At 35.9% G+C, this 24144-nt stretch overlaps 1 protein-coding gene and 1 long non-coding RNA gene across 2 annotated transcripts in view; one reads left to right on the top strand and one right to left on the bottom strand.

Annotated features, from left to right (window-relative positions):
* The first annotated feature begins 626 nt into the window (after nucleotides 1–626).
* On the top strand, nucleotides 627–1992 carry LOC138308430 (uncharacterized). Its single transcript, XR_011206131.1, has 3 exons — nucleotides 627–843; nucleotides 1384–1538; nucleotides 1791–1992. It is a non-coding gene; the product is annotated as an uncharacterized lncRNA (long non-coding RNA).
* Nucleotides 1993–12188: 10196 nt separating this feature from the next.
* Nucleotides 12189–24144, bottom strand: part of LOC138308428 (uncharacterized) — a 70133-nt gene continuing 58177 nt past the window's right edge. The window contains exons 3-4 of the mRNA XM_069249411.1: nucleotides 13092–13212; nucleotides 12189–12603 (exon numbers count right to left, since the gene is read on the bottom strand). Coding sequence (XP_069105512.1) covers nucleotides 12462–12603; nucleotides 13092–13212 — 263 coding nt within the window. The 3' untranslated portion in view covers nucleotides 12189–12461. The remainder of the gene's footprint in view (nucleotides 12604–13091; nucleotides 13213–24144) is intronic.

Here is a 24144-nt window from a genome sequence, read left to right as displayed (position 1 = left end):
TAATTTGAAATTTATATTTGTATGCACAGCTTCTCCTAAATTTGATCAGCAGATCAGGTCAGCCAACAAGAATTATTAAAGTATAATTAATATATATGCAAGTGTTATTGAATTTGATTTACTTTATAAATGGACCCTTGTACTTGATATGAACTTAATCACAATTTTTATTTCTTGTAGAACTCAAAAACTGCTGACAAAAAACTGGAAGCTGTTGCCTCTCAACTGGAGTTAACGGAATTGGCTTCAACAGTGCTGAATACGTAATGTTATTTATTGTTATCAAATATAATGTAGCCCACTTAAAAATCACAATATACCTAACGATCTGCAAAAGTAAAGTTTAATTCAATCCTGTTGCCGAACGTAAATTGGAAAATTCATGACCATTTTTAGAAGAGTTTGGAAAGAGGTCACAAGGTGTTCTCAGCAACAATGTTACATTATGTTGTCTATATTTGTTTCATTTAAAAAGTGGAATAAAAAGTGGAACCCACTTAAGTTTTTTTAAATATTTATTTGAATTTGAACATTTTACAAAAGTTTCTGATTCGTTGATTTTTTTTTCACTATCGACATGCAAAAGATATAAAGTGACATACAAAATAATAATTTTAATACAGTGGTTCTTTTTCTTTATTGAATATTAATCCTGTTTGCTGCAATCTGACAATTTATTAAATACTATTATTTAATTTACATGTTTTAAAGTTGAATATTCTGCTCATTTCAAGACCAAGACTAGTGAAACCAGCTTGCTTGCCCAGCCTGAAAGCGATGGTCTTATAACAGTGACATCCACCTTGTTACGGGACAGTTTGGACGTGGTGAATTCCACTGGAGGTATTTAGATTTGGACATCATTTCTTCATTCAACTCTAATACTTTTGGAAACTGCAGTTGATTTGTCGAATAGCTATTCTTGGTATCAAAACATTGCTTGGGGCATTTAAGCTTGTTGATCTCAGAATTTACTGTAAATTATACTGGTGTTAAATCTGAACTTAAATTATTACATTGAAATTCTGCTTTCATCAATATCTGCAGTCTGGCAATAAAGAGTTTTGACAAAAGTAGTTATGATAACATTGGAACAGATGACCTTAAAACTTCTGTGTGCATAATTGGGGCTGAATGTAAAAGCTTTTGTCATAGTGAAATTCTATTGTAATATCCACACATTCCATTGTATTACTCCAATAAAATATTGAGTGTTTCATTGGTTTAATATATTTACTTCCTAATAACAGCCAGAGTCATGTAAGAGCAGATTGTGTTTTTATAAGAATTAAGACCAAAATAGTATTTTCTAAATTCAAATGGTACAGGCTGCTAAATTATCAAACATAATCACTGACATTGAATCATATCTTGAATTTTAAGCAGGTCCAAGTGCAACAGAACACAGCTCACTTTTAGAAGAAATTGCTGCACTTAGAAACGAATGCTCCAGGGGAAAGCTGCAGATATGCAGTTTACAAAATAAGGTGCAGTCATTGGAAAGTACAGTTTCAAGCTTGTGGAATTGGACAAGTCAGGTTTGTTTATCTACATTGGGTTAAAATCAAGATCTTGCATAGGTTTTTGTATCACTACACGCCTAACATCACCTCAGATGATCAGTGTTAAGTTTTCATTTATATTCCCCTGCTCTCAAAAGCTATTGATCCATATAATTGTGTGGTCTAAATTAAAGAGCAAGTTAAAATCAATAAGCCATTTAATCAATTCTAAATGAATTCAAAAGTAAGTCTTATTACACAGCTTTATATGTGCAATATTCTTTACAGATTCATCAAGAAGTGCGATTCAATCATCAATTGGCACAGTCACATCAGCAGCAACCACAACAGCAACTGCAGCAAGAGCAACAGCAACTGCAACAACAACCGCAACAGCAACCGCAACAACAGCAACAGCAATCTCACTCTGTTGCATCATCAAATGAAAGAAACACACCCTCAGATACGTCCGAGTGTCCTGCTTCGTCCGAGGTGTGTATTTAAATCATTGTTTTCCAGCTTTTCAACTATAAATCATCTATTAACAAAATACCTAACATTTGGGTTTTCAAAACTTAGCTGCTTATTCTAATTGGTGGAAAATCACATAGGACATTTTCATCAATATCAGTTTAAGAAATGAATAATTTCACAACATTATCATAATCAAGATCGGATAGTACTGAATCAAAATAAAAGTCTATATGCTCCTCTCTCGTTAATACATGACAGCACACAGAGTTTGAAATGTTCATAGTGATTTTTTCAACAGTTATTGAGATAAGGGAATGCCACATATCCTTCAATATATCTTCGCGTTCCACTTCATCACACACTATCTCCATCCTAGTCCGATGATTTTCAGGTAGATACAGTCTGGTGAGTAATGCTTGTGTTGTACGTAGGGGGTGTGGTAAGGTGACCACTGTGATATTTGCACACCACAGTAAAAACAAACCACGTTATCACAGATCCCAGAGTAGAAAAACCCTGCAGATGCTAAGTCCTTGGAGTGTTGTCGTACTTGAGGGGGCCAGTGTTGGAATGACTTCACTCTGTCTTGGTAGAACAAGTAGTCTGAATGAATTGGTCTGATATCAGTGTATGTCCATTCCATTGTCTTAGAAAACACGCTCTAGATTGATCAGGCGGTGGATGGTGTCAAAAATGTCGCACTGACTGTCTTCTGATTTCCATGTAGTTTCACGCCAATCTTTGGAATAAAACTTTTGCTTGTAAATGTTAAAAAAGTCTGGTGGTGTAGTGGATTTCAATACTCGTTCTTCAAATTCTGCTAACACCTTTTCTTCGTTCAGCGATTCTAATGCGTCGGTGAAATAACAGAAGAGATTATCTTCTTCATTGTGTATAAGACAAGAGTGTTGTCTTTGGCTAGGGTGATCAATCTCACAGCCGTAGCATTTGGTGGTGGCGACTTCTTGGATCTTCTGTCTTAGTGCTTCGCAGTAGACGATCTTCCATTCGCTGTCTATGTAGTGTGCATGGTTCTGTTCCATGTCGAAAACTGGTGATGCTGGTTGAAAAGTCTTGGTTTATATGTGGTAATATGGCGGGAAAAAAAATCCGCGAATAATTTCGCGGGAAAAAAAATCCGCGAAATAAGATTAAAAGCGGGAGGCTTCAGATATGGCTGTATTGACATGTTCCCATAATGTATGCAAATAATTCCACTGTGAAACATTAAAAACAATCCCTTTGATGGTTGGTTTTCCATTGATAAATCTTCTAAGGTCGATTCTCACTTGATTTTGATAGCGACAAATACTCACATAGGATCCATGTGGTAAAGGATATTGTTTTAAATAGGTACAGAGTGTCGAATTAAACCGGGTGGGTGGTTCTATCTTTTCGCAATTGGAAGAAGAGGTTGAATTAAATCTTGTTTCGATTTTTATACAATCTGATGTATTGACGTGGTGTGTATTGGTAGATATGCATAAGCTGGTAATGGTGAATGACAGTAGTACGATAACTCCTGTTATCTTCAGTATCGTAAAATGGATCTTGTATCTGTCCGATATGCTGTCAAGACTGGTAGATAAACCTGTAGTGATCATAACACTTTCACAATCCTTCTGATCCATGTTCTCAGTAGCGGTGATACTTGTGGAATGAATCATTTACTGGTTTTATCTTCATATATAGCCGACAATATGTCGAACCGTTTCAACAGTATTAAACTGTTACAAAATTCTTTAAATGCGTTTGGTCCTCTACGTGGTAAAATGTCTAATAACTTTCTGACTCTGTCGAATCGGTTGTTTTCTACGATGATATCTTCCACCATATACTTGGATAAAATTTTAGATTTAAATAAATGATCTGTCACTTCTAAAGTCGGTAGTTTTTCTACTCGCAACACACGGTTCTTTCTTAGCGTCCGTCTATCTTTTGTTTGTTTGTTTGATTAATTAACGTCCTATTAACAGCTATGGTCATGTAAGGACGGCCTCCCATGTATGCGGTGTGTTGCGTGTCTGTTGTGCGAGGTGCGTGTTTCAGGAGACTGCGGTATATTCATGTTGTGTCTTCTTGTATAGTGGAACTTTTGCCCTTTTTATAGTGCTATATCACTGAAGCATGCCGCCGAAGACACCAAGCAATACGCCCCACCCGGTCACATTATACTGACAACGGGCGAACCAGTCGTCCCACTCCCTTTTAGCTGAGCGCTAAGCAGGAGCAGAAACTACCACTTTTACAGACTTTGGTGTGTCTCGGCCAGGGGACAGAACCCAGAGCCTTCCTCACAGGGGCGAACGCTCAACTCAAGGCCAAAAGTGAGGCGGTGCCAAGGGAGGCATTAGGAAGGATAAAGTCAGTTAGGAAGAATAGAAAAGATAAGATCCTAAATTTAGTCGCCTTTTACGATCATGCAATAGGGGCAGCAGGTACAATTCTAACGCCCTACCTGCAGGGCCAGTCCGTCTATCTCTTTCATCCATGATTAAATGATAATTGGTTTGATGGACTTTGGTTGTCATTAAAGCTTGGCTCGATAGGTTTTGGTTTTAAATAAACTTTGTGTCATAATGATTAGTTGATCGTATATTGGTTTAATAAACAATTTGGATTGTAATCAGTAATATTGCTGGGTTTGATTTACTTCATTGCTCTGGTACTTTTGGTTTTTGATAACCTCCGGGTCATAATGATTAGTTGATCGTATATTGGTTTTATAAACAATGCTGTTATTTTGGATTGTAATCAGTAATATTGCTGGGTTTGATTTACTTCATTGCTCTGGTACTTTTGGTTTTTGATAAATTTGATTATTGCAAATTGAATGCTCGAGGTTGTACTTAATCCTCTACATAACCCCTTAGACACACTGAAAAATCCGCGAAATCTTTTCCGAACTAAATATGGCGGGGGTGTTGGAAATGGCGGGAGGGTCGGGAGGGGCTGGTACAATATGGCGGGAAGGACCTTCCCGCGGTTTTCCCTCGGTTTGGGTGGGGCAGGTGGGGGGGTGGGGCAGTGGCCCCATCCCTTTACTACTACTATCAGGCAGTTTTTTAACGTCAATAGACGGTGAAGATAAAGCACGTCTATGACGAGCGGCGGTAACTTTTTTCCCCTTTGTTTGGTGTTTGAATTTGGTGTTGTGCAAGTCCTGGAGACGCCGTTGGAATTGGTGTTTTAGCTCTAGGTGGCCAAGCAGGTGGTTTTTGTTATGGTTTAAATTGCGGTTTAGGTGGACCCGACTTGAACCTATCCGGATCCCCCATGATTACTTTGCAGGCCTTAGCATCAGCCATGTCAAAATATAACCTTAATAAACGTCAACGATAAGATATATTACAACAAGGGCCCAATGGGCCTGAATCGCTCACCTACAATCTGGTAATCATGCATGGTTCATACTTAACAAATAGAGTAAATAATAATTTATATCATCTTTAAGCACATTAGAGTCCCCTTTGCCTCTTGGTTATTAAATAGAAGTCGTTTAAAGATTTTAGCCTATTTGACCCCTGTGACCTTGAATGAAGGTCAAGGTCATAATTTTGAACAAACTTTGTAGCCCTTGATCCCAGTATGCCACAGGCCCAATATCAGGTACCTATGCCTTTTGGTTTTTAAGAAGTCCTTTAAAAACTTTAGCTTATTTGACCCCTGTGACCTTAAAGAAAGTCAATTTGAACAAACTTTGTAGCCCTTTATCCCAGCATATGACATGCCAAATAACAAGTCTCTATGCCTCTTGGTTATTAAGAAGAAGACGTTTAGAAATTTTAACCTATTTGTTTTTTATCGTTTACTTCATTTCCAATTACTCGAGTATAGTTTCGTTTACAGGTGTTGTTCTCAGTCTTTGAATGGTTTCGTCTACAGGTGCTGCTTTTGGTCTAACATTTAACCTTTCTCTATAGGAAAATGTTCTCTTAATCCTTCTCGGAGAAGACGGTATAGTTGGCTGAGATAGATTTCTAACCAACAGGTCCAGTTCTAGTTACTTGTTTTGCAATTGCTGCAGATCGTCTAAAACATACAATGCCTTGGGCATTCTATGCTTGCTTCAAGTCTATTAATTTGATGGCTATTCTCTTCCACTTTTTCTCGAAGATGTTGCAGTTCTATATCTGTTTTATGCCACTTGATTGTGGATTCTTTGCTTACACAGTGGCCCATGTTGATCAGGGTACAAGTTGAAATAATTTGACTGAATAGAACACAAGTGAACTCTATATATAAGATGCACTCCGACGTGGTGGAAGACATCATTATTTCCTACTAAATTTTGACTTCTTCATTTGACTTCTTGAAACATTACACATTCAAATACCAAAATAGACTGCTGCAGACAGTACATGCTAACAATGAAAACTTTATCTTTAATTTCTTTTATTTGTGTGTGATTTATTTTCTATGTAATTCTCAATGAATGATTAAAAGGTTGAAACTACCTACTATAACCAAAAGCGTTTTACTAGTTTAGTAGTGTTAATATACTTGTAGAAATCATACATATACACACCAGGAAAAAAAGTGAAGAATATAAAAAGGGTTGTTTTTAGTTTCTCCTTGTTTCCTTGAAATACTTATAGCGTACCCTGTTCCTGATATAAACAAACAAAAATAAGCGATATTGTAAAAACAAATCTACAATCTTCGGCTTAATTAAGGCAAGGAAACAAATCGATAAACAATCATTTTAGAACAAACACATAACTATAACATGTATATGATCGATAATTGAATAGTAATAAAATGCACGTATTGAAGTTAGTGTTAACATACATTCAATAACAAGATATCTTTCTAATTAATATATTATGTATATAAACACTTTTTGATTTTATTTGATTATTTTCTACTCAATAACATAGAGTTAATTTAATTGAAATGCTAATGAAATACTAACATACAAAATATTTTTGATGCAGTAAATTAACGTTTATTGTTAAAAACACGATATGTGTTATAGTTAAGGTTTTTTAATTGTGAAATAAATTCAATCAATTAATAATTAATGTAGGAAAATTATTTCATACATTTTACAGACATAAGATTTGGGGTTTTTTTTTCTGCAGACGTAAAAATATTTTCTCATTGGAAAAACACTTCTTTGTACAATTTCATTTTTTAAACGATAAGAAAGATTTAACATTTTAAGTGTCAGTAAATTAACATTTAATGTCGACAATTAACCCGTTATTGTAGGTACTCGCAAAAAATACTTTTTCGAACGTAATGTATATAAACACATTTTAATATTCTTTAATCATTTCAGATGATATTCCACACATACGACTGGGAAAGATTGATATTCCCCACATACGACTGAGAGAGATGATATTCCCCACATACGACAAAGCTAGATATTCCCCACATACGACTGGGAAAGATTGATATTCCCCACATACAACTGAGAGAGATTGATATTCCACACATACGACTGAGAGAGATGATATCTCCCACATACGACAAAGATAGATTTGATATTGATATTCCCCACATACGACAAAGAGAGATTAATTTTCCCGACATGCGACAGGGAAAGATGATATTCCCCACATACGACTTAGAGAGACTGATATTCCCCACATACGACAGAGAGATTTATTATTCCCCACATACGACAGAGAGAGATGATATTCCACACATACGACTGTGAGAGATGATATTCCCCACATACGACTGGGAAAGATTGATATCCTCCATATACGACAGAGAGAGATGATATTCCCCACATACGACTGGGAAAGATTGATATACCCCACATACGACTGAAAGAGATTGATATTCCCCACATACGACAGAGAGAGAGATGATATTCCCCACATACGACAAAGAGAGATTGATATTCCCCACATACGACAAAGAGAGATTGATATTCCTCACATCTTCCTCACATACTTTATAGAGGTTGATGAGAAACGTAAATGATGACGTTCAGAAGAGAATTTCTTTAAAGGGAAGAAGAGAATGGGATAGTGGGTATGATGGTTTACGAATAAGCGGTGCAACAATTGAATAGCATGATGGGAAAGTGTATTCCCCATAATGATAGTTGTTTTCCTAATTCCCTGTTAGCATAGCTTCTCGAGTAAGAGAAAGATCCGGGTTCTGTCCCCTGGCCGAGACACACCAAGGTTTATAAATCTGGTAGTTGCTGCTCGTGCTTAGCGCTGAGCATACCGGGAGTGGGACGACTGGTTCGCCTGTAGTCAGAATAATGTGATCTGGTGTTGACCCTAGTAGGACGTTAGAATTGTACCTGCTGCCCCATTGCATGATTGTAAAAGGCGACTAAATTTAGGATCTTATCTTTTCTTTCTAACGGACTTCATCTTTCCTAATGTGACCGGGTGGTGTGTGTTGCTTGGTGTCTTCGGCGGCATGCTTCAGTGATATAGCACTATAAAAAGGGCAACAGTTCCACTATACAAGAAGACACAACACGAATATACCGCAGTCTCCCAAAACACGCATCTCGCACAACATACACACAACACACCGCATACATGGGAGGCCGTCCTTACATGACCATAGCTGTTAATAGGACGTTAATTAATCAAACAAGCAAACAAAGCAGCCTTCCTTGGCACTGCCTCACTTTTGGCCTTGCGTTGAGCGTTCGCCCCTGTGAGGAAAGCTCTCTGAGTTCTGTCCCCTGGCCGAGACACACCAAAGTCTATAATAGTGGTAGTTTCTGTTCCTGCTTAGCGCTCAGCAAACCGGGCGTGGGACGACTGGTTCGCCATTTGTCAGTATAATGTTGTGTTGCTTGGTGTCTTCAGTGATATAGCACTATAAAAAGGGCAACAGTTCCACTATACAAGAAGACACAACACGAACATACCGCAGTCTCTCAAAACACGCACCTCGCACTTCACAACAATCTAATTAAAATACAGATCCTTATTATCACTACGTTGGATAAGAGGATCTGAGAACATCCCTTTAGGGGTCACGTCAAGATGACCTTTTGAAATGGCCAATCAAATTAGCACTGCCAGAATCTTGACTGAGGACGAAATAGTTTGAAAAAGCTGTCCAAATGATTAGCTCACCTGGTCCGAAGGACCAAGGTGAGCTTATGCCATACCGTGGCGTCCGGCGTCCGTCGTCCGTCGTCCGTCCGTCCGTCCGTCCATCCGTCCGTCCGTCAACAATCGACTTCTTCCCCATAACCGCTGGTCGGATTTCAACAAAATTTGACTGGTAGCACCCTTATGGGCTACTAACTGAAAATTGTACAAATGATGGGGCTGACCCCCCAGGGGCCTGAGGGGCGGGGCCAAAAGGGGTCAATTTGGCTATTTCCATATAAACGACTTCTTCTCTGAAACCAAGCATGGGATAGCACCCATAATGCAATGGTAGCATCCTTATAGGGTGGGGATTCAAAATTGTACAAATGATGGGGTTGACCCCCCAGGGGCCTGAGGGGCGGGGCCAAAAGGGGTCAATTTGGCTATTTCCATATAAACGACTTCTTCTCTGAAACCAAGCATGGGATAGCATCCATAATGCAATGGTAGCATCCTTATAGGGTGGGGATTCAAAATTGTACAAATGATGGGGCTGACCCCCGGGGGGCCTGAGGGGCGGGGTCAAAAGGGGTCAATTTGGCTATTTCCATATAAACGACTTCTTCTCTGAAACCAAGCATGGGATAGCACCCATAATGCAATGGTAGCATCCTTATAGGGTGGGGATTCAAAATTGTACAAATGATGGGGCTGACCCCCCGGGGGCCTGAGGGGCGGGGTCAAATGGGGTCAATTTGGCTATTTCCATATAAACGACTTCTTCTCTGAAACTAAGCATGAGATAGCACTCATAATGCCATGGTAGTATCTTTATAGGTTGGGGATTCAAAATTGTACAAATGATGGGGCTGACCCCCGGGGGGCCTGAGGGGCGGGGTCAAAAGGGGCCAATTTGGCTATTTCCATATAAACGACTTCTTCTCTGAAACTAAGCATGGTATAGCACCCATAATGCAATGGTGGCATCTTTATAGGGTGGGGATTAAAAATTGTGCAAATGGTGGGGCTGACCCCCAGGGGGCCTGAGGGGCGGGGTCGAAAGTGGCCAATTTGGCTATTTCCATTTAAACGACTTCTTCTCTGAAACTAAGCACGGTATAGCACCCATAATACAATGGTAGTATCCTTATAGTGTGGGGATTCAAAATTGTGCAAATGATAGGGCTGACCCCCCGGGGGCCTGAGGGGCGGGGTCAAAAGTGGTCAATTTCCATATATATATGACTTTTTCTCTGCAACTTAACATGGGATTACGCTCATAATGCAATGGTTACATCCTTATAGGGTTTGGATTCAAAATTTTGCAAATGATGGGGCTGACCCCCCGGGGGCTGAAGGGTGGGGTCAAAAGGGGTCAATTTAGCTATTTCCATATAAAAGACTTCTTCTCTGCAACTAAGAATGGAAGAGCACTTATAGTGCAATGGTAGCATCCTTATAGGGTTGGGATTTGAAATTGTACAAATGATAGGGCTGACCCCCGGGGCCTTAGACGGCAATAGATGCGAGGTCAAAAGGTCAATTAGGCTACTATTTTCATATAAATTACTTTGTCTCTGAACCTATGTATTGGATAGCATATTTGTATGGTATCAATAGCATCATTGTATGGTTGTGATTCAAAATTAAACTTTGGGAGTCAATTTTGCTTATTTTTCTAATTGTCAGAGTCTTGTGATAATTACTAACAAAAAACCAGGTGAGCGATACAGGCCCTCTGGGCCTCTTGTTTTCGTGTATGTAGTCATCTCGCCCGAAGTGCACAACAAAGCTAATTGTGTATGTATAATGGGGCGAAAAGACGTTTTCAATTGATGCTCTGAAACACACGTGGTATAAAGGTCATCTGGACGTGACCGCTTATGGGATATTGTTAGATCCTCTATTGAACGGAGTGGTTATAAGGATCTGTGTTTTAATCAGATTGACTTCACACACGCTACACACTGCATATATCAGAGGCCGTCCTCACTTGACCCTGGCTGTTAATAGGACTTTAAAGTAATCAAACAAACAAATGATGTCTGATTTATTCTTATTTGAATATCTACATTTTTTTAGTTCTACATGAATATTCTGAGCAATTCCTGGTCCTTCCGAGATGTCGCAGAGTTGAATTTTATCTCGATTGGCCCCGAGTATTGATCAAAATTATATAGGCCATCAAGTTTGTAAAACAACTTATTAGAAATAACAGGTCGCTGTTTGAAAAATTTTTTTGCTGCGTCAAGCCAAATATGAAAAAGTAACATATATTGGAATATTTGGTCCGTGTCAGTATTTGTTGTTCTATTGTTGTTATGTTGATACCTCATTTGTCTAATTCGATCGAAAAATGTCAAATTTATGACTATTTCTCCATTTTTGTGAAATTCGACATGGCGGTCATCTTGATGACGTCATAACTGGAAGTTCATCCCAACTTATGCAAAGTTAACATTTTGATTTATGATCAGTGGGTCATAGGGGTTCAGAACAAAATATTGATTCGGAGGTTGTTATGTGGGACCCTACTAGGCTTTGGTTTAGACACAGATTATCATACGCGGTTAGATTACTTTTCTGCATTTTACAAAAGAATTATGTATTCACTTGGCTCTTTTTGCCCCTCAAATTCATCGATGTTTTCAACAAGGTGTTAGGTAGTCCGCTTAACCCGACTAATTTCAGAGTTGTTTTTTTCTTTTCAATAATTGGGGAGGTAAGCCCGATTCTATTAGGCATTTTAGCGGACTAAGTTTTAGGTTATACATTGTATGAAATATTTAGTACATCCATGATTCATTTCCATTGCAAGTTGTCTTATTTTCTGCTTTATTTGGCTTTTGTATGTTTTTCCTAATTTTGATGGTTGTTATCTAGGAATCAATCAAGCGCAATTTTTATCAAACTTAATATATATTTACTAAGACTATGAAGACACGTAAAACTAATATAAATATAAATTGTAAAAGATGCGCTCTCTTATAGATGAAAACCTTTACACTAACAATAAGGCCAAAGTTTTCACAGTTTCGTAATTGATGCATGATTCGGATGGTTACTATAACATGTATAGTTGAAATAATACTCCACCATCATGCCTATTGTATCAAGGATGTACTCGATATTTACAATTTAATTACTAAATGGCAGTTATGACAAGGATAAAAATGATAGCCAATACAAGTTAGGGCAAGGAGATTTAATACAAGTTAAGGTTAACAAAAAACAATAATCTGTGGGTCTTAACCGTGACTTTATTAGTCTCAGTGCCTTGTCATGCTTGAAATATGTCCTCTTTCAATCGTAGTTGTCTCCCCTTCTGAACATATGTATTTCATCAGTTTATTCAGTATCACCTCCCAATTTTCACATGTTAGAGTAATTAACACGGTTCAATGTTATGTAATTATCTCCCCTGCATACAGAATTATTCGTTTTGACTTCGGTTGTTTTACTTCGTAAGATCGATTGTATGCCCAGCCATGTCACATTGGTTGTTATAATCACTGTGCCACACCATTCCATGATTACAATCAAATTGGATCACCTTGCAGTCGTCTCCGTAACTAATGACCCCAGCATGGAATCCGTACCTACAAAACGATTAACGAAAATCTTAAGTCCTGAATCAAAAGAGATTCATCAAGTAATGATAAAATGCTTGCAAATGCTTACAAAATCTAAATCTGTCAAAATTTCCTATGATAATGGTATCCGACCTACAAAAACGATTAACGAAAAACAGACCAAACAGAATAAGCCCATGTTTTAGTTAAACTGGACATATTTTTTGTATCACTTCTTACGTGTCATTGAATATACTATACTAAGACGTCTGTATGCATCGGGTCGTAAGTTAGGTATTACTGTTGACTCGTAGATCATTGTGTTGCGTGTAAATTTGGTAACACATGCAAACAATTAAATTGTAAATTTAAGTTTAACAAGTCCGACGGGTTCGGTAGTTTTTTGTCTCCAAGTATCTATGCAGCTGGTTACAACTGTCTATTTGACCGGATTCGACTTTACAAAAGCATACACATCTGGCTAAAAACATATGTTTAACATGTATGTTCCTTACCCGCAACAGAAGTACGCCCCTTGTGATTCACAGGTACACTCCTCACAGTTGCCTGTGTCCCATGTATCGCCTTTATTATACGTCTGGCCATTATAATGGCAAACGTTCGGTTCTGGGTGTTCTTAAACAAATAAATTAGGCATGTTGAGTATAGTATAAAACTTGTTCGTCCTCTCTGAAAAATTGCAAGTACTATCAAAGCGGCCTTTGTGACCACTGCTGTATAAGGTCTACCTGCTTAATAAGGCCACTTTGTCAAAGTTCCAAATGATGAAGTTGTCTTGGCATTGTCTTTGTCCCTTTGACGGTCATTACAGATTAAAAGAATCTCCTTTTGGTATGAGACAGGAGAAACTCAACCCAAGAAGTAAGATTTCTAAGTTGTCAAAAACTAGGCTTTACCGAGTGTTTGGCAGCTTAAGAATCTTATTCCGTAGGTTGAGATCCCCTGACTCACCCCAAAGAGAGTTAATGTGTTTTTTTTATTTTTGTGAGCACGTGCAAAGATCTCATGTAGCTTGTCTTTACCCTTTATTGAGATATAAAGAAAGTATCACTCCGGTAAAATTCCGGATTTTCCTATCCAGGGTAAGAGAACGGGTTTTCGCACCTCGGACAGACATTAAGCGATATGACGTGGTACTCGGTGCACAGATTTGTCAATTATGATCTGTCTGGTACGTGACTTTTGAGTCGGAGGGGCGGAATTTTATACTAATTTACATAAGGGACGTAATACTACTCCTAATCTATGACAGTTTCCAACGCTCTAGATATCTAGTATTAATTTTTTTCATTGTATTTATTGTTAGATTCATGTTGTTATTATACTTTCAGTAATCTGTAAAATACCCTTTTGACAACATAGTTCTCTATTTTGTCACAAATGTTTTGTTTTGAAAATGAAATATTTTTCTTTTACTAAACTATTAGGTCTCCAGACGAATTACAGATCGAACAATTTCATTATTGTAACCCGATGTATCAAAAAACCACTAAAAGTGTTACACATAATCCACTATTAGGGCGTATCAAGCATTGATTAGAGAAAGTTAATTATGAATAACAGAACAAATCAGATAACATGAATTTGGAAGTCTATTTTAACTAAAAACTAACCATCCGTAATCGTCTCTTCAATGTTTAATTAAATGTTCCGTGTCATAATTAGTGTAATTTAAATTGACTTTATACTTCCCGAGTTGCAATTAATCCACTTTTTTTAACTCTAATCCCTAAATATTTTAATCGAAAAACAAAATGTTAGTGAATTAACACAAGATGAAAATATTAACAAAGAGTTCCAATAATACTACATCTCATGACACCTGCTTGCTTTCATTGAATAGTATAATGAGTAACGTGGCTGACATATAGTGTCCATGTATTGTTCGAGTATCTATCAAAACTTAATAAAATCACAGGATACATTACCAAGTAGCTTAGTTTTGTTTGATATAATCAACATATTATAACGACATAATATTTTCCTCGATTTTCGTTATTTGTCGCAGCGGGAAGAGTATGCGAAATTTCCTCAACGATGGAAAATCTAGGCACCAACTTTAAGTATGAAAAAGGACGTTTGTGATATAAGCATTGTAGCAAATACAGTCGCTCCAACTTAAACAGGGGAGTGGGTCGGACTAGAGTTCTCAACCGTATGTCAGTATATTGTGATTACCGGGTGGGGCATGTGTTTGCTTGGGTTCTTCGCATCGGCATGCCTTCAGTGATTGTAGACTCTAAAATAAAGGGACAAACAGTTCCATTAATAACAAGAAGACACAAACTTGAATATACCAAAGTCTCCCAACACGCACCTCGCAAAAAATTACACGCATCACACACATACTTTGGAGGCGTTCCTTCAATGACCATAGGCTCTTAATTGGAGTTAATTAATCAAACAAACAATACAATTCCTGAAAGTTCGAAACTAAATACTTCAATAGTAAATATAATTAACATAATAATAAATATCTTTTTATGCAACTGTAATTAAAAATAAGCAAAATAAGTTAAACTTACACATTTAGACCTACCTACTCAAAGAGCGATTTTGACTCGCTGGCGCACCGCGGCGAAACAGTAAGCCTGAAAAATATGATTGGCTGTCATCAGTGTAACCATGGCGAACAGGAGTACGTGATTCAACATGAATTATGCGGAAACTGGAAATCAAATAGATTAAATTATAAATTGTCCTTGGGGGATAGTGCTCACACAATAAGTATTATTATTAAAATCTGTACATGTATATCCACCTATTGATTAGAATGCATGACCTTTGTAAGACTAGAATGAACATGAATTTGGTTTGGGCTAAATCAAGGCTGATACTGACAAGCTGACAAGGCGCCACTTTGTCTACATCAGATATTGTTATAATGAATTTTGGGCAAAGTGGACATTCATGTACTATTGATAAAGTAAAATTGCAGTTTTCCCCGCCAATGTCTTGCACACAAAAATTTAGAGCTAGAGTAATTTCAATTCAGAACATTTGTTCCAGTATCTCGGAGTGTGCTACACATTATCACAATAATAATTTAATATACAAATGCTTGTTAGTGTTGTCTTCACATCGTAGTTGTTTTGTATTTTGGAAATGAATAATATATGCTATTTATGGCTATCTTTGGTTCAATATGGAAAACTGAGTGATGGTCACATGTCAATGTATTCTATAGGTGAGTTTGATCAAGGAATCGACATCAGTTAGAAATGAATATAACCAGTGACTTGTATAGCTCGCTCTTTACGCTATCAAAGAATTCCCGTCATTTTCCCACAACAATGGCCCAATTGATTAGAATAGCACATCCTTATAACCACTCCCCGTCTAAAACATAGTAGAACGTAGTGGACACATGAGGATTGTATGATTTAAATCAGATTAGAACAATTGAAACTATCATATTCACATAAAACTAAGACCAGAATATATTGAAAATAACAACGCGAAAAATTTTGGAAAAAAAATATCCACAAAACGCAAAACACCAAAAGTTTTTTTTTTTTAATTTTTAATTTTATTAGATCTCGTGAGGATCACAAAAGTGTCCAATATAAAATGAGAACACAAACGCATTGTAACATTACAGATCGTTCGTTTTACACTACTGCCCTTTTGACCCGTGTTGGTTTTGTTGGGAAAGATTGACAGTTTATAAGGTTTTATGACACGTAGAACAAAAGATATGCCTGGTTTGAGAATCGCGTATAGGCGAGTAATTGATGTAATCCGACAGGGTTCAAGTGACATTTGTTTACAAACAGCATGAATTATAATATTCTTAGTAACAAAGCTGTTCCTCGTTAATTGTAATAGACACAAAATAATGTATATCTCCATATTTGGAAAATTGTTTGTGAATTTAACCCATTAAGCATCAAGAATGAAGTTTAATGATATCTAAATATTTTAGAAATTTACAATTATGAAATTAATAACAGAAGGAAAACAGACGGCAAATGAAGGAACATCGGAGGAGGACATCAAAAAGTGGAAAAATGATGTAATACCCGCTAGTGATGTAATATGTACTGTAACACATATTTCACACTAATTATCATCAAACTAGTACAGTAGATAATAAAAATAAAAAAATAATTTAGAAACAAATTAATTAACAATATCGTATAAATAAGTATGCAATACAGAACTAATGTATATTTGGGGGAAAACATATGAGTACTTCCCCCCAGAAAAAATTGTATCAAAAATTATTAATCAGAATTGAAACCAAGTCTGTATCAAAAACCTTGCTCGAACTTCCTGTTTTTCAAATAAATGCACACCAGAATTTCTTTTAATTTGGCGAAAATACAATTGATTTGTTCACGTTAAGCATCGTTGTAGTATACTACTGTGTGAGAGCGAGCGAGAGCGGCAGCGGCAGAGTTTATTCTGTTCATTCGACATGATGACATGAAGGTAAAAAACCATTCATAGTAAACTTATATCTTATTTTTTAATACTAAAGAAATGTTACCAATCTGTTGGAAGATAAAAAACCTTGTAGAGCAAATGCTTTATCAATTCCTAGAGTCCCTACAGTTTGTTGACAACACATTTAACTAACATACCTCTTTAATATAGTTCAACAAGCACATTTTACCAAAAAATGTCCATAACATTAACGGTTGCAATTGCATTTAAATTAAAGTATTAATTATTGTAAATATTAACAAGGACAGCTATGGTTTACTGAGTTATAACGTATTTCTTGCTGACATCATGAGCAAAAGTAGAGTTCTGCCACTCATACATTTTATTTGCATTATAAATCAATTTTTAAAAACACAAAACAAAAATTATTGAACGTCGTAGAAACAATGACTATTAACTAGAGTACGCACTGGAAGACGTAAGTTACAGCTGTATTCAGTTGATGATGTCAACTCTGGCTGATTTAATGCCTACGGCCTGTTTTATATTCCACAGCGCCCACGTCTAAACAGGAAACGATCGAATTGGAATTTACACACTGGCAATGACTTCTAAAATTGATAACAATCGTTATCAAGCAAATCACACAACGTACAATTTGTGTCAAATTACTCGTGATTTGTCATGCAGTATCTTCCCCCTTGTAAATCATTATACAATTCAACATTGCAGTGTACCAACGTTTTACCATGCTGTGCTGGTAATAAGCATCTTAGTCAACGCCATGTTGCAGATTTCTGGAAAATTTTCTAGATAACAGCTTTCTAAACTTCTTATAATATATTTTTTCTTACACGTGCTCCTATAATTATATATTGACATTTAAGAAATATATCCATTGTTCCTAGTTCTTCGTGTCATTTTATTATGGTTTCGTTTTCTTACTACCGTGCTTGCTAATAGCTAACTGTTTGACACAAATAATAAATCATTAATTTTTACTATCCGTACTAAACGTTTGCTAGACACGCGACACATTACTGAACCGATACGATATAACACTGGTTATTTTTTTATTTATATTTGGCGCGCCATAAACTTACCAAGTGGTTAAAGTCCTAAGTTAAACTACCTACGCTAACCAAATATGTAACAAAATACACTTGTTTGTTTTTTATCATTTAAAAGTTATATACATCACGCATTTATTATTTGGCGTCCCGTGGACGGTCGTGTGCATATATCATTAAAGGCATTGAGAATAATCAAAAATCAGTAGTTATCAATCACAGGACTAAATTGACGTAAGCAAATTTTTAAAAGAAATTATTTTTTCAAAGTTGCGAGCATAGTATTTCCAAGTTTTGAAATTAATACTATTAAGTCCTTACTTGTATCCGTAATAATGTTCTCACCATTCCGAATTAAAAAAAAAAAGACCTATTAATATTTTATATTCAACAATCATTTGTGTAATCGCAATACATACAATGTACAGAAGTTTTTAATTTCATATGGTACAAAAAAGATGTGGAAACCGATTTACGCAGTACACAATCATACTTATATTTCACATCAACAATGCAGTGAAATGTGTACATTCACTTGGTTTAAAGTTTAGATCATTGAAGCTAAGTTGTGGTCTAACCATCTTTTTCAATTCTAATTCCGTCAAAGTTCGATTAGTAAATATAAAAATATGTGGTGCAGGTATTCTTCTATCTAAACATACTAATAATAGAATAATAAAAAAAACCAAGATTTTATGATCAATTCATCGGAATTATTATTCAACAACTAACTCATCAAAATCTGTGTGTAAAAATTACATGTAACAATGTAATGACAATAATATAATTATGGTTAGTCGAGTCTCAGAATCCTCAGAATGACCTCAAGCCGACCAGAAGCACTATGTATAACTAAGGAATCTCATATTTGTGTTACGCTCCATTCAGTTCCCCATACCGTTCAGTGATGACTTGGTCATGACTTGTATTATATTACTTATATTAGAATTAACTACATTATCCGAGTTCGTATGGTCCAATGTATTTCTAGTTATAGTTTTATGTTTCGAAACCAACATTTTCTTGCTTTTTGTTGCGTCTTTCGGGAGATTTGACTGGTTTTGCAGGTTCCGGTGCCGAATTTACCCGTAATAACATTAATCACTACATTATATATTGATGGCGTTCTTGTGACGTAAAATATAACGATAACAAATGATATTAATTCCAACAGATTTATTGCTTTCAGCTATTTAGTAATTCCTTATATCTAAGTATATTTCAAATATTTCTAATTTTAAAGTCAAAAACAACGTGGAGAACATTTGACAGTTTTATAGTGGTATCTAAACTAAAGATATATAAAACATCCTATACTCGGTCACGGTTATATACTTATAACGGATAATCCAAATACCATTTGTCAGCGGTGGAGGCATCTAATTTAATATATTAAAATAGATGCTAAGCATAACTAAAATAAATAAAAAATTAGATAAAAAACGATTGAAAAATGATGTATCCCGGTACTGCATGTTCACGTCTTAATTTAACTATCGCGTAGTTTTGCGAATTTGTCGGTAATTCGTATATGATATTACTTTTATTCCTGTTCGTCACGTTTTTAACATTTAAACGTTTTTACACCCATAACACTGCAATTATTTATTTTTTTATATCTACAATATGTTACTAACATTCGGTATCGATGGCTTCATAAAAGCACATAGGAAAGGATATGTATATATTCTCTAAAACCATTGCATACATAGTATGTGAAATAGTATATATCCAATTAATGACCCCAGGATTATTGAATAGTAAATACCATATCCTCTATAACTAAACCAACCTGTGTATCTATCGATTTACCTGCTAAAATAGCCAAGTTCCTAAGATTCATCTCCTCTCGTTATCGAAGTCCGGAGGGGTCAATGGTGCCACGTGTTGCTCTGATGAGAATTATAATTCTATATACATTACGATTAACTTTAAAGATGCTCCACCGCTGACAAATGGTATTTTTTCACTATCAAAAACAGGAACAGACGATTAGTATTTTTCTTCAGTTACAAAAGTTACTTACTTAGTACACCATGAAAAGTTTGAGATTCTAATTTACTTTAAGTTGAAAAATAATTCAAAAATCCGTCGCCCTATATCCTTAAAATGAAGTAATGAATTTACACCAAAGAATATGTTTCAGTCATAAACACAATTAAACTCCAATTTTTGTGAGTTCATTGGCCTTTTTATTCTTAAAAATTTGTTCTCCTTATAACAATATTCATCAATACCACGTTATCTCAGTTTCTTACGTTTTTCTTTAGTTTCACTGTTGACGGTATACACGAAAATAAAAGTTGAAAGCTTTTGAGGAGAGTTCGCTGGAGTTTATGGATTTTTAACTCATGCTCTCATAACTTCAATGCATATGCATTCTTTGAAACACAATAAAAAACTATTAGTTCATTTCTATTGAATAAGGAAAAAATTTATTTTTTCTAGTGGAGTAGTAATAGGAAAAAAAAACTCTTTCTTAAAGCCTGTTTTATGTTATTTTATTATATATTCTGCTGACTTGTGGTTTAACTAAAGACATATATGTAAATGTTTGTATTATTTTTAAGTTTGATTCTGACAAGACCGACTACCACAATTCTGCTAGCCTACCTTCTCCTTTCTCAATATTTATCTTTACACCCCTTTTGTTATATTGTCTCTATCAATATATACTATACATCTTAACTTACATCTAATTTACTATTACCACCTTACTAATAACCGCTGAGTGAGTGAAATATAGTATAAGAGTAAATATGATTAAGTATTTTTCTTTTTCATGTGTGGATGGGATAGTGTGATGTTACTTAAAGATGCTCCTTTTGTTTGTTTGTTTGATTAATTAACGTCCTATTAACAGCTATGGTCATGTAAGGACGGCCCTCCCATGCATGCTGTGTGTTGCGTGTATGTTGTGCGAGGTGCGTGTTTTGGGAGACTGCGGTATATTTATGTTGTGTCTTCTTGTATAGTGGAACTGTTGCCCTTTTTATAGGGCTATATCACTGAAGCATGCCGCCGAAGACACCAAGCAACACACTCCACCCGGTCACATTATACTGACAACGGGCGAACAGTTGTCCCACTCCCTGTGTGCTGAGCGCTAAGCAGGAGCAGAAACTACCACTTTTATAGACTTTGGTGTGTCTCGGCCAGGGGACAGAACCCAGAGCCTTCCGCCGACAGAGCATAAATGATATTCATCATTTGAACAATAATAGGTGTTTAATCTTGCATGTGTATGCCTAATAAACATTAAAATAATATAAAACAATTTATTTCGCCTTTGGTGCATGTGCAATCAGTACTTCATTCCATATAAGGTATAGTGTCACTGAATTTTTCGGGATGCAGTTAATCATTTTTCATAATCTAAACTTGAAGTAAAATTAGAAGCTCAAACATTTCAATGGTGGTAATGGTGTAAAGAAAGTAACTTGTGTAACTGAAGAAAAATACTAAATCGTCTGCTCCTGTTTTTGATAGTGAAAAAAAACACCATTTGTCATCGGTGGAGCATTATTAAAATGATTAGTATAAGAAGTATGAATATGAAGAACGATAAGGGACAGTATGTGAAGATAATGTGAGTAAGTATTTTGTTTTTTTTGCAAATGAAAAATAAATAAAAAATAAATAAATGATATATATATAGAATGTCATATTTGTCGCGTCGATTACAAATTTGTCGAGTAATTCGATAGTGTTATTAGTTTTATCCTATTCGTCACGTTTTAACATTTAGAATTGGGCACGTTACATAAACTGAAATATCAGCTGCATTTATTTATTTCATATCTACAACAATACGTTACTAACATTTAGGATCGATGGTTTCATTAAAGGGCATGGGAAGGATACATATAACACGTGTATGATTAGTGGTATATCCAATTACTAACCTCAGCATTAACATTTCCGTTTTTCCTTTGCTTTATAACCTTACCAGCTGAATAAATGGTTTACACTTGTGTAAACGCAGTCGGTTGTCGCGCAAAGACACATGCACCGGAACACCGACTTCCGCAAATAGTGTTAATGTGCATCAGATTTGGCCTATATTGTATGTTTTTAATTAAACATTAATCTTGCATCAATGGAATGAAAAAGTGTTATTATGGAACTATTTTTTGTTTACTGAAATTTTCCCGTCATATTGAAGCCAGCTGTTTCATGATTCCATCATTAAATCGACTGTTACATCAATCGTATAACGTTAAAAAACGAAGTTTTATTCTATCGGAACATTGAATTTAAAAGAAATAGTCGCTTGAAATGTAAATATAAGGACATCAAAAATAAAAATCATTTCTTATAGATGCTCCACCGCGGACAGAGCATAAGCGATACTCACCATTTGACAATAACTGGTGTTTTATCATGCATACATGTGTCTAATTAACTCAAATGTACATATATAATTTATTTTTTCTTAGCTTTTGGTATATGCTTAATCAGTACTTTATTCCATATAGGACATAGTGTCACGGAATTTTTTCGGGATGCAAGTAAATAGTTTTTCATATTTTTATATAGATCTAAAATGAGAAGCTCAAACTTTTCAATGGTGCTAATAGTGTGAAGTAAGTAGCTTTTGTAACTGAAGTGCAATACTAATTCTTCAGGTCTTGTGTTTGATATAGAGCAATCTGATTAAAAAACAGATCCTTATTATCACTACGTTGGATAAGAGGCCTCTATTGAACGGAGTGGTTATAAGGATCTGTTTTAATCAGATTGACAGGGTGCCATCTTGTATTTTGATAGTTGAAGATTATTACCGCTATTTCTCCGAAAGTACTGAAGCGATCTGTCTCACGTTTTGTATGTAGTATGTTTGATTAAGTTAGAAAAGCAGAGAAAAGATCCCTCTTTCCATTGTCAGACATTGATAATTCTTTGTTGGGCGCCAAGATCCCTCTGGGATATCTTGTCTCTCTCTATATATATATGTAATACTATGTCAAGGTATATAACTCGGCCGGCCACATTACACTACCAATTTTCAGAATAAGTATGATTTTTAACAAACCGTAAAAGTGTTCACAATTGGAATACTCTCAATCGACAGCCAGACAATTTATCTTTAATTGGGTATATGATGCAATATATATCATGAAGTATAAATGTCACTAGGTATCCAAACACATCGGAAAACAGCCAAATTTCAACTGGTCGGGCACTGTGGTATCCTCCGATAAACACTGTTGAGTAATTCGATAGTGTTATTAGTTTTATCCTATTCGTCACGTTTTTACATTTAGAATTAGGCACGTCACATTATTCGAAATATCACCTATACCAGCTGCAGTTATTGTTTTATATCTACAACAATATGTTACTTTTTTGTTTGTTTGTTTGTTTGTTTGATTAGTTTAACGTCCTATTAACAGCTAGGGTCATGCTAGGACGGCCTCCCATGTATGCAGTGTGTAGCGTGTGTGAAGTACGTGGTGCGTGTTTTGGGAGACTGCAGTATGTTCGTGTTGTGTCTTCTTGTATAGTGGAACTGTTGCCTTTTTATAGTGCTATATCACTGAAGCATGCCGCCGAAGACACAAAGAAACACACCGATCAATTCATTAAAGAACATGGGACTGATATACATATATTCAATTTCAACAGGAAATTACAATTTAACCTTTGCATTAACACCACATAGTGCATATGATAAATTATGTTTGGCTACGCGATTAGGCGCTGTAGATCGTGCGTTCGAAGCCCAGATATGGCACGGGTCAATTAGTTTTCATCCTTTGTTAAATTATGTTTCTTTGGTATATATATTCTCTGTTTTACATAATGTATGTGTTTATTAGTATATTCAATAAATAACCCCGGGATATTGAATAATACATTCCGCCCGTTGGAATTTTAGGGACATGAAGTTGGACGACTGGTTCGTCCGTTGTCAATATAATGTGACCGGATGGGGTGTGTTGCTTGGTGTCTTCGGCTGTTAATAGGACGTTAATAAATCAAGCTTGTTTGTTTTGATTCAATTAACGTCCTATAAACAGCTATAAGCAAACAAACAGTCATGTATGGACGGCGTCCATTGCATGCAGTTTGTAGCGTGTGAGAA

Source organism: Argopecten irradians, chromosome 15 (assembly GCF_041381155.1).
Source record: "Argopecten irradians isolate NY chromosome 15, Ai_NY, whole genome shotgun sequence".
Lineage (NCBI taxonomy): Eukaryota > Metazoa > Mollusca > Bivalvia > Pectinida > Pectinidae > Argopecten > Argopecten irradians.
The sequence above is the reverse complement of the archived record's forward strand: the minus strand, read 5'-3'. Positions and strand labels throughout refer to the sequence as shown.